Below are 12356 nucleotides of genomic sequence, written 5' to 3'. Positions count from 1 at the left end.
CTCGTCCCTTCTAATACACATATAATATATATATATATATATACACATAGAATGTGTTTATTTGAAGAACTAATAGATTATATCATCAATATATTAATTAATATAATATTTATTTTGTGTTATTAAATATTAGATAAAATTATAGTATTTTATTAACTTTGGTTAGTTATTTTGATATGATTATTTTTTATTCAAAATATCATTCCTAATCTTATTATAAATACAATATATTTTATTTTTTTATATTTATATTTTTTAATTATAGCAATATATTAAAATTTAATTTTGATATTGCTATAAAATATATATAATTTTATATTCCGTACGTCCCATATCTATATATCTATTTAATTTATTGCATGCAGTTTTAAAAATATTAATATTATAATGAGATATAGTAAAAATAAAGGTAAATTGAAAAGATATTTGTAATGTTAGTACACAGTATAATTACTAAAAAATGAAATTGATATATTGTTATGGGACGAACGAAAATGAAAAAATGAATAAATTGTTAAGTAACGGAGGGAATATTTTAGTATTTATTAAAGAGTAATTAATTTATCTTTAAAATTATAAATTACGTTTTTAGCAATATATTTTTATATCATTCTTCTCAATTTATATTTTATTGATTAAAGTTTTGCCATTTTGCCATTTGTGATTAAAAAATAAATAAATAAATAAATATACATTTTGCATAATTTTACAAAAACTGTCTTCTTATTTTTTTCAATTCTACTATCACCTCTTAAATACTAATATATTAAAATCTACATTCAATAAAATATATAAATAGATATGACACAAAAAAATAATAATAATAATAAAAAAGTATTATTATTATATTTATATAAAATAATTTTTAATTGAAAGAATAATTTAAATATTTTATTAAATGGAGTAAATTATAGTATTAGGAGTCAAACACATATAGTATATAAATAAGATTATGTTGACCTCCACTCTATCGCACCTATAGTATATAAATAAGATTACGATGATTTCCACTCTAACGCACTTATAGTAAATATTCACTCCCTTGGCAAAAATTACTATATTTGGAGTGGACGCGAACATTAAAAAATACATATATATATTTTATTAAAAAATAAGAATTAAAAAATGACAATTAGGATAAATAAATAGTGAATGAACTGTAATCAATTAAATATTTAATTTTACCAAAAATTAGTGACATAGTAAATTTAAGAGGGAGAGAGAGAAAAAAAAAAAAAAAAAAAAAAAAAAAAAAAAAGGTGAAAGTGATTATATCACTAGGGGCTGAAAAGAGGGGGTAAGGAACCGGGCCGGACTACACAATATCCATGCATTATTATTATTCATCCGGAAAAAGAAAAAAGAAAAAGGTTAATCAAATGCAACAATATACACACACTTGTGTTCAACAAAGGGGAGTTGAACATGAACATGAACATCAGCATATGAACATGAACATGATATGAACAACACAAATTCATAGTCCTTCCAATCCAATAAAATTCACTCAAAGATAATGATGGAAGGAACTATCTCAGCAAACACACACAAAAATGATCATCAGATCATCCTACCTTCAATCACTAGAAGCAATCCATCTCATAGAAATTACCGGAACGCTCTGCCTCGCAGCATGGCGCCTTCCCGGAATCCGGCGAAGGTTCTCTGGCGTCCTCGAGGGTAAACGGCGGGGGGACCTCCGGAGGACTGGCGCACCGTATGAGTGCCCAGTTCACGCTCTGAAAAAATGGGTGCTGCTTGATCTCTGTCGCGCCTCGCCTGTATGCAAGGCGGTGTTGAGGTTCTTTCACTAGTAATCCTCTGATAAGGTCCCTCGCGGCAAAGCTGACTGTGGGAGTTTCCGGGAACCTCAGAGGCTGTCCGACGACATTGTACAAGGTGGCGCGGTTTCCTATCCCCTTGAAGGGTGTTTTACCAAAAAGAAGTTCGTAGAGGAAGATGCCGAATGTCCACCAATCCACTGCGCTGCCGTGGCCTTCGCCCTTGATGATTTCTGGTGCTAGATACTCATGTGTGCCTACAAATGACATGGATCGGGCATTTGTGGGCTCGACTATCAGTTCAGGGAGAGGGTTGCCTTGGCTGTATGTTTCTGGTTTGGGTCTTGGCTTCCTTTCTTTCTTGGGGTTGTTTCCAAGAAGGCGCGGGCTGAAACAGGTTGGTTGGATGCAGGCTGGATAGACAGTGCATGACGGCTCGATGCATGACGGCTGAATGCAGTATCGCGAATTCTTTTTCCCCATGGTTTGATTGGCAGACTTGACTAAGGTGGGATGGACAGTGCACCTCAAGGAAAGGTCAAAATCTGAAAGCATTATATGCCCGTCTTCCCTCACCAGAATGTTTTCGGGTTTGAGATCTCTGTAGACAATCCCAAGCATGTGCAAGTATTCTAAGGCCAGGAGAACCTCGGCGAGATAAAACCTGAAAGATAAGCAGCATAGCGCCGTCACACACTGCCTTCAATTGATAGGAAATAGCAACAAGAGAGCATGTTCTTCCTTTTACAAAACTAAGATATGAGATCAACTTAAGGTTCTACTCCTCTAAGTTCTTTAATACCTAAAAGATATAGTAATAGCTTTTTCACAAAAATCAGAGGTTAAAGCTGATAGATCAGTACTATCTACCTTGCAGCATGCTCCGGGAAGAACTTCCCAGGTTGTTTCTGTCGCAGTGCGTGCAAATCACCGCCAGGGCAGAACTCCATCACTAGGAAAGACAGATTATCTGTCTCAAAATGTGCATATAAAGTTGGAAGAAAAGGGTGATCCAGAGTTTGTAGAATCTCTCTTTCTGTCTGAGCTCGGGTGATCTTCTTCCGACCCTCTAGAGTTCCTTTATCCATCACTTTTATGGCAAAAAATGTTCCAGTGCCCACCAACTCTGCCAGATGAACGGTGCCTATATCTCCACGTCCCAATCTCTTAAAAATCTTGAAATTTTTCAACTCCAATGCACCACTGTTTTGTGCTCTCACGGCTTGGATTGCTTCCCACCTGTGATCAGCCCCCCTGTGTCGTTTGTGCATAGGACTGCCTAAACCCGGGGAGCCACTACCGTTGCTAACATCACTGTCAATACTGACTTTCTCAGTAAAGTCACATGAGTTGTTAATTTCGCCACTCGCACCAGTCTTGAATGCATTACTCCCATTTTCAGTCTCTTCAGCATTAGAGAGGCTTTGCTTAGCTTCTGAGAACTGTGTGGCTGTGTAAAAACTATCTTGAGGGCTCGAAAAACAGCTCGCAACTGATCTAGGCTGTAACTGGGCATTTAATACATCAATAGAGGCTTCATTTGGGAATGAAAAAAAGCTCATAGATTCTGAGCGCTCATTGGAACTGCAATAATCAGCATTGCCACCTGGATGCTGTAGATTAGCATTGCCGCTTGGATGCTGTAGATTAGCATTGCAATTGGATGTCACAAGAGAGTTGTGTTCCTTCACTCGACAATCTCCATTACTGGCTGTGTGAAGCTCTTCTTTTCCTTTGTCCGGTCTGGTGTTATCTCTGTCTCTGTGCATTATAAAACGGGATGTTTGATAGGCATGTTTTGAAACGATCATGGAGCCATGGCTAGATGGGGCGTAGGAGATTTTCATGGGATGATCTTGAGATGAAAGTCCATCATATCTGAACTGTTTTATAGACAGAGGTTTGGGCGGACGACTTGAACCAGCGATAGAAGTGCAATCGTTGTCAACATTAGAATTCATCTGCAAGGAAACAACACCACCAACAAGTGATTCTATCAAGGCCCTACTGCATAGTTACTGCAATGTATCGCCCTTAAATGCAGCAGAATTTAAACTACACCTAGTTCTTTTGTTCTTCAAGAAAACAATTGAGACAGAAGAAAGTTATATATATTCTCACAAGAAAAGGAAACAAAGATGACTCGGGTTCATGAAGAATCCAGAACATATGAAAACACTAATAATGTTGATTTCGTATGTTCCTATAGATAGCAAACATAAGGAATGAAATCCAAAATTCAATCAATGTCTCAAATACTTCTTCTCGACCTTATTAGAACACAGAACGAAACCAAGTAAAAAGAAAAGAAAGATTAATACCACGGAAAAAGAAAACACGTCCTGACCTTATCTGAGAACTCAAATGGCGGAACACTCTTTCATCACTCTCCAGTCACGATTTAAGAAAGCATCCTTTCTGCAAGAAAGCAAACGAACTTCCGTCTCTGTTTCCAATTCTATTGCGTATGATCAATAGATTACAAGGAACAGCAAAAGATGCAATACTAATAATGATAAATCCGGTGAAGGATTTGATTTTCCCTTGGCTCAATGCGCAAATGAAGAACAAGACGATCGATGAAAGCAGCCGAGAAACTACTTAAATGCATGCGCAATCAAGAAATTAACATGGAAAGAGCCAAAAATCAGATCGATATGAAATCAAAAGCCTCGTTTTCAAGTGTCAGTGGAGAATTTTCCGTTAACCGTCGCGCTTTCTTGCTTTTGCAACGCTCCTTTCTTCCGTTCGTCTCGTTTTTGTGTAGTAAACTACAGACTACAAAGTGCTGTATCCGTTAGCTTCCCCTTTTCCTCAGTGTAAAATTCTCCCCTCACGCGCCAACAATACATATAAGTAATTACTATATTATTATAATAATAATAATAATAATAATAATAATAATTTCGAATGCATGCATATTATAACAAATTCATTACCATATAAATATTTTTGCAAACCTGTTAAATATAAACTAGTGTATATAATTTCATTAAGGGGGACAAAAATTCTATCAATTTTCATGTTTATTTACATTTATTATTATTATTATTATTATTATTATTATTATGCAATTCATAGCATAAGTCTTCTCCGAGAGCCTATCTTGCTAAGTGCTAACCCATTCGTCATGCCAACACTTGTAATTATAGATTTCTAAATTATACACAATCATAATGCTGAAGATGAACCCAACATTACAACAATAATAATCATACATCTATAAATATGGTTCAAATCAAATTATTAATCAAAATTACACGATTATCAATAAAAAATATTACTGTAATTTATAAAAAAATGTGTTTTAAACGTAATTAATAGTAGTGCATGAAACTGTTAAAGATATAGTTTACCTGATTTTAAAAGAACTCCGCTGACAATGAGAAAGCGTGTTCGTCATTTGCTTTGCGCGAAAAACACGACTTTACAGATGGGGCCGGGGCCGGGGCCGGGCCAGGGGCGTCGAGTTTTCTCAGCCAAAACTAGTACAACAAGCAAGTTTTCATTCCCTAAAACACTGCAGAGTCATTCTTTCATACATAATTCTACATCAAAACGTGCCTACACAGATTTACTTGCTCTTACATTGTAAAAATTATGCCTTGCCAGCCACACAGAAATAATCGGACTCGAACCAAATTGCTCCTTCCCCTTCACCTATGAGGCTAAAATGTGTTTTGGGGATTGACTCTCCGCCTGAAGTCTTGCCTGTAGTATGGAGTTTCGTCTATGGTTCTCCGAACATAGTCTATGAACGGCTGTGGTGTCCGAGGAGAATAGTCGCTCGCAGCAGCAGGGCGGCTGCTGCGCTCGGGAGTGACAGGTGCAGCAACGCTAGCACCGGCGCTGAAGGAGGCACCACGGGGCTGCACTCTATCAGGTCTGTCGAGGTACCAAATAACGAACGTCACAGTAATCGTTGTCACTAAGAGGAGAACAGATACACCAACCAAGATGGTCATATTTCCTGGTTTTACTACTGCTTGCCTCTCGTCTGGGTCGTAATTGACATTGATTTCAACTCTCTGATGGATGGCCGGAACAGAGAAGATAATATGATCTCTAAAACTCTCGGCTCCGTCAGCTTTAATCTCATACTGCACATGCTTTCCCAGTTCCCCATCTTCCCTGTGGATAGGCCTGACCGACAGGCGACTCTTGTCGTGCCAGTTGAGTTCGATGTCTGTGTTTCCAACCAGGGTAAGGATGCTCTTGTTGGAACCCCGAGTCAGGTTTAGGTGTAAAGTGTGTCTGTCCATTTCAAGTATGGTAAATCCTCCGATGAAGAGTGCAGATGCAGAACCAGATATACGAGAGTCCCCATGGAGTGAAGCCTTAACATAAACAGAAGCATGCTGTAGGTCATTGCCTGAACTGGCAAAAGCTCGAGCCAAATGCTCTGGAGAGTGGGCGAAGAACAAGCAATAATTACTACCAGAGGTGAGATCCCTTAATGGCTTTGCAAAGCCAATACTAGGAGGATCAACAGAACACTCAAACAAGAACTGTGCATCGTTCTCAGTTGCTTCATGAGAGTGGCGGTGAGGGCCATCAAATTTTATGGAGAAGGCATACCCTTTTGCAGGAAATGGCACATTTGTAAGTATCTCTCCGGGAGAATCGACCGAGAGAATACTGCCTTTCAACACTGTAACAGTTGTGTAAAGCTTAAAACCCGAACTCTCAAAGTTTACATGAGTAGTACCTTCTCCAATTGCTTCAGCTTTTCCAGATAGCCTCTCGATGAATACAACACTTTCATTGGTGCTAGACCAGCGGCCAGATTGTGCATCAGCTAAACCTTTTACATTGAAATTAATACCAGATCCTTGCTGGATGACTGGATTTTGTGGATACAACTGCGGACCCACAGAAATCACTGCATAGATGCATTTCTGAGGATTGTGGACAAAGGCTACTCGAACAAGAGCAGTCCCTTGGCGTTTTGCCCAAATATGGATGTTCCCACGGTCATCACTATCACCGATTGTCAAAATATCAGGATAGTTCGTTTCCACTTCAAACAGAGTAATGTTATGTGCCTCATAGAACGGATTTCCAAGAGTGTCATGATACATTATTGGAAGATCAATCTCATCACCAACAGCTAGTATGTGGACTGGGAATTCTTCGGTCATTATTCTGACTTGGTCTAGGTCAGCGACCCTTACACAAGTTGCAATTTCAGTCCTTCCAGTTGACCTATCTGATGCCTGAATGCAACCAAGATTGCCAGAGTTCCTAGTTATAATTTTGGATCCATAAATCTGCATGTCATCATCTTGTGCTACATCAGTCTTCCTCCCACTCTGTCCCGACCAAGAATAAGCAACTGCTTGGACACCCAGAGAATCCTCTTTCCCATTGGCATGTGAGGACAATGGTAAAAGATCTGAAGTAGTATAGTATGGGGGAAGGACCCAAGTAATGGGTAATCCAAGTGCAAGAGGTAGATCAGCTATCACCAACAATGACGTAGATGCACTGTAGAACACAGATTTTGAGACAGAATTAGAGAAAGTGTAGTTACAGGAGAATGAAACTGTAACATTTGTCCTGCCAGAAGACTTTCCAAGAAGAACTTGAATAAAAGTAAGGTCTGGGCTACCCCGGGAATCAGAAGGTTGAAGGGCTTTCACAGAGCTTTGCGCTATAGTTTGTGAATTGCTTCCCACAAATTTCAACACATCTTCATCTTCCAAAGTCCACATGTAATTCCCACAGAGCTCGTAAAAGGATAGTAAGTTTCCTTCAGACAAAGAAGGGAATATCGGCATCCTGTTTCCAATGGCAAGTTGCGGGCTCTGAGCATATAATATGGCTGATGACGGAAGCCCTACCTTGACAATAGCATAGGCATGGCAAAGAATGATACCACCATCACCATAAATGGTGGCAACTATGGTGCTATTCCCTGGTAAAATTGCCGAGACTCTCCCCGAGACCTTGTGAATTTGAGCAGTCTGGTTATCGATACTGGCATACTCAATATGAGAACTTATTTTAGGGCCTCCTCTAACCGTGAGAACATATGAAGCTCCTGGTACGAGGAATATATCACTGGGATGTATTCTTGGAGGTGCATATACCTCCACCGTCACACGTGGGCTCTGTATTTTGCGTCCAGAGTGCTGAATTGCACTGAGGTATATCACTGTCTCCCCAAGACGTGATGCTCGTAAAGTGAAATTTGGGGCATTAACGTATCTATTAGCCAATACAGGATAATCATGCTCCTCTGAAACATCAACTATGGCATCTTTGATATGAATGTGAATATTCATGTAAACATACTGGGAAGGCTCAAAAGTATGCCCTCCTTCAACCCCAACCAAAAAATTAATAGTTCGAAAACTTCCCTCCTCGATGCTTATGTGTTCTCCGGTTAAGAGTTCAATCCAGTTCATCTCAGTCACTTGTACTGTGGCTGAAGCAGTAAGAGGAGGAACAACCCCAGTATCGTGAACTGTAATGAGAGCAGAACCCAGGGCTTTTGGGGCTATCATTACCTGTGAACATTGATAAGCAGGTATTTGATGTATTACTTCCACAATCTGAGTATCATTCACCAGTGTGTCCAATAAACAGCTTCCTCCAGTTATATTGATATTCATCCTAGCTTCAGGACTGAAAAACAAGAAGCTGAACTCTGGACTGACTCTGAGAGAAGAAACAAGCTGCAGCTGGATTGCATCAGTGAGAAAGTCATTAGAACTTATCATGGAAGAATCAAGGTGGTTTTTAGAATCCACAAAGCCAGTAACAGTGGAACGGACAACGCAAAGTCCTGATGTATTTTGCAAGATAAAAAATCTTTCCCATGTGGAAGGTGCTGTTGAACTGTAGGCTTCATCCAACAGCAACAGGCCTTCACAATCAGTTAGTTCCCACCTTACAATGAGAGAAGATGCATTAGCAAAAGCCCTTCCAGTATCACTGAGACCAACAGCTGATATCCTTATTCTGCGTCCATTGGCAACTGTAACTGGAGATGCTCGAACTCTTCCTGGCAACCGCTCAGCCTTTGCAGCAGACTGTACTGCTGGGGCAGTATTCAAAGGTTCATCAGCTACTATTGCAATGGAAGACGGCAAATTACACATGAGTGTAAGCTGCACCTCAGATACAGCGGGCAAATGATGCCCTTCCCCCATCAAATTACCACGTTTGAAAACAAGTCTAAAGGTTCCAAAACCTTCACATCCTATTCTGTATGGATTACCGTTGCTATTAGACATTTGATGAATGAGCATTCTACCTTTTTTATAAGAATCATCTCCATCGAACACTTCCACATTTTCAATGAATTCAACATTCTTGCCCCACCTTTCAGGCCCCCCTTGAACCATTACATCAGCATGAGTGCCAGGTGCAAGATATAAATACTCCAAGCTGCTGAGCTGAGTTTGAGATTCAGCATCAGCCAAATCAAACCGGTAACCACCAAACTGGTTGCCATCACTTGCCTGATGAACAATAAGTGGTGAATACGCAGCAATCTGTGCAAATGTTTTCAGGACAACAGGTCCACTATAAGTATGGTCATATTGTTGACTTTCTCTATTTAATGTAGCATGAACCACAGTACGACCAGCACTGGAAGCATATATATGGGTCCATGCGCATTGGGAACCACCAGGCAAGGATTGGAGTTTGATAGCTTCTGGTTTGCCTGAAAAATGTGATCCCTCAGTTGCATTGACAACTATGAAAGACTTACTCTCAGTTTTCCAAATTATGAAGGACCTGAAAGCATCGCAGGCATAGAAATGGACACCGCTTGATGCTTTCAATGTCACTGAAGCTTGAAGATATGACCCAACAGGCACCTCCACAGGGAAGTCAGGCAACATGCTCATTGAAGAAGGGATAGAAACTTCAATGACTACCTCATCATAATTCAATGAATCATAGATTGACACCGCTCTAATAATTGCTTTTCCAGGTTTTTTTGCCTGAACAACACCAGAGACAGATACAGATACAACTGACATATCTGAAGAAAACCACTTATAATCACTTGAAGTTATGGCACAGCCTCCATTTGCTCTAAGCTCCAGCTCCTGATAAATACCAGGGACCCATGGGAGGAATATTGTGTTAGAGACACTCCCATCTCCTTCCATATTAAGCCTAACTTGCTCACATACCATGACTTCCTGAACAACCTTGAGAACTTCTTTCCCTGTATCATGCCCAGTGATGTAAGCCAGAGTTGCTGTAATCTTTCCCAGTCCATACGAATTTGCTTTCAGAAGCCTATATTCTCTCTTAGCCACAGCACCTTCAGAAACAGGAAGAACATCCCAGAATTCTTCCTGATTATCATGGAGCTCTATCTCATCATTTTCCGTTATGAAAATTTCTTGTGTTCCAGGTCCTGAAAAAACCTTAACATGAATGAGATATAAACGACCCACCACAACATACCACCTTGTCACCAAGGGGATTGGCTCAATACCATCAATGTGGCCACCAGAAGCAGTTAGAGGAGACATAAATAACAACAAGTTATCCGGTAAGACAACACGAAGAGATGATATTTGCATGTGTCCAGCAACCCTAGTGTCTTCAACAACAACTGTTGTCATCCCTAAGTTTAAGGCTTCAACTGTACCCATAGCTCTGTCCACCTGAGCAACTGAAGAGTTCAAAACTGACCACTGATGGAATTGGGATGGCAAACTTACTACATGAGGAGTATTACTGCGAATGACTTTAAGTGTATAATGAACAACTGCCCCAATAAGGACATGTACCGGTGATGGAGGATCCATAGACATTGCTTCAGCAACTGTCAAAACAATCTCATCTTTTAAATGATCCATAGATGGCTCTAACAAATTAACATGCACATTCTCATGACCAATTTCAATTCCTTTCACTACATACAAGTCCGAAAAAACACCACTTTCTTCAAGCTTGACTTGGATATCTAAGTCACCACAAAATTCACTGCAATCACTCAATGGAGAATCTTTCAAAGGAACATAAACGAGATTATGGGGTGTCCCATGGATTCCAGGAATCAATTGCCACATGAATTGCAGGCCCACTAATGAGGAAAACACATTTTCTGTATCACAAGCAAAAAACAAGGAAAACAAAAGGATCAGACTATATGAAGGGAAAGATAATATATGGAGTGTAAGCCACGAACATACCGTATACCATCACTGGTTTCAGCATTTAAAGTTAATTTGCAGGAAATATATCATAATTTAGTGAAAATCAGAGGGGCAAAAGAAAAGACTACTGTTCACCAAATATGGGAGTCACAAAGCACACAAAACCAAACTTCCAAGAAATTCAACAAAAAAGTGCACCTAGTTTTCCACAAAGAATATGGCCAGTCTTGCTAATGTTGCATATGTGACATTGAAGACCAAGGGATTCGGATGCTAGACCTTAACATGATTTCCATCAGAATATGAATGCAGACTTAACACAAGAAACTCCAGAAACTAAACAAGCTATTCAAGCTTATTAAGACATACATTCAACTCATTAACAGTGTCATGAACCCACTGCATCCATACCACATTTGAGACTTGCGATGAAGTAAACTTGCTACAAATTAATTGCAAATCAGACTGACTTCACATAAGAGAAACGCAAGCGTTCAAAAAATAAATTAATAAAAATCAGCAGATGGTATGCATACCTTCACTATCAAAGCCCCGAGCGCGAAGAGTGGCGAGCCCATCAAGGTCAAGCTTAATAGAATTATGAAATATCTGAACCCTGGATATTTTATCGATATAAACCTTGCAACGAATCACCATTCCAGTGTTCAAATCGGTTGCATAAACAGCAGTCTCCTTCCGTCCACCATATGGAGCTATGGACTTCAAACGCGCACTCGTGGAGCACTGGATACTCGAATTGTACTCCGGGATTACCGACAGTATATCGTGATGGTCCCATGACCTAAGCACAAGAAAATAAACAGATAAGCGGCAACAACAACGACCATCAACAGCAAATGCAAAAAAAAAAAAAAAAAAAAACACGTCTGCTACAACTATTGCAACGCCACGCACCATTTGAAGCAGCCGTCGGCGCCCTGAAGCCTGTATTCAACAGGGTGTGTCATTCTAGGAGGCAAAAGGACATTGACATCTGCGATATGAGGACCGGCGAGCGAATGCGACGCCGTCGGGTGCAGCAACAGCAGCAGCAGCAGCAGAAGAGACGAAGAAACAAGTAAAGGAACGGAGGACAACATTTTTTGCAAGCTCAGGTGAAAATGGAGAAGAGTGAGAGACCATTAAGCTGTAAGAACTGAAGACTAGTTTCAAATTAGGAATGGAATCGTAATACTCTCAATAATTTGTGGGAAATTTGGGGACAATGAAGTCTAGGGTTTTGTGTAGGGTTTTTGGGAGGAAAGTGCAGTGAAATTTGGAAAGATGTAGTCTAGGCTAGTGTTGGTCACGTGCCGACTTTTGCAAACACGTGCACTGCCATTCCCTTTCATCCTGCAAAAGTTGCGACTTGCCAGGTACGAGCATGTACAAAAGGGGACGAATCGCCTCTCTCCTAGTGGCATACTGATGATACTGGCATGGT

At 39.8% G+C, this 12356-nt stretch overlaps 2 protein-coding genes across 3 annotated transcripts; both read right to left on the bottom strand.

Moving 5' to 3' along the window:
* Positions 1 to 1279: 1279 nt before the first annotated feature.
* On the bottom strand, positions 1280 to 4199 carry LOC127258020 (serine/threonine-protein kinase D6PKL1). 2 transcript variants are annotated; one of them, XM_051284660.1, is made up of 4 exons: positions 4129 to 4199; positions 2652 to 3742; positions 1575 to 2445; positions 1280 to 1315 (listed from the first exon to the last, which is right to left on the bottom strand). In XM_051284660.1, exons 2-3 carry the CDS (start codon positions 3740 to 3742, stop codon positions 1584 to 1586), a joined length of 1953 nt encoding a protein of 650 aa, XP_051140617.1. In that variant the 5' UTR covers positions 4129 to 4199; the 3' UTR covers positions 1280 to 1315; positions 1575 to 1583. The 2 variants fall into 2 exon arrangements, with proteins under 2 accessions (XP_051140617.1, XP_051140616.1); XM_051284659.1 differs by lacking the exon at positions 1280 to 1315 and having other exon boundaries at positions 1454 to 2445.
* A 943-nt stretch (positions 4200 to 5142) lies between these two features.
* LOC127258019 (nuclear pore complex protein GP210) lies at positions 5143 to 12179 on the bottom strand. Its single transcript, XM_051284658.1, has 3 exons — positions 11828 to 12179; positions 11449 to 11714; positions 5143 to 10860 (listed from the first exon to the last, which is right to left on the bottom strand). The coding sequence occupies exons 1-3, from the start codon at positions 12010 to 12012 to the stop codon at positions 5450 to 5452; spliced, it is 5862 nt and encodes a 1953-aa protein (XP_051140615.1). The 5' UTR covers positions 12013 to 12179; the 3' UTR covers positions 5143 to 5449.
* Positions 12180 to 12356: the final 177 nt, after the last annotated feature.

This window comes from Andrographis paniculata, unplaced genomic scaffold (genome assembly GCF_009805555.1).
Source record: "Andrographis paniculata isolate CXL003 unplaced genomic scaffold, ASM980555v1 Contig59END, whole genome shotgun sequence".
Classification (NCBI taxonomy): domain Eukaryota; kingdom Viridiplantae; phylum Streptophyta; class Magnoliopsida; order Lamiales; family Acanthaceae; genus Andrographis; species Andrographis paniculata.
Note: the sequence above shows the minus strand (reverse complement) of the source record. Positions and strands in the feature narration are given on the sequence as shown.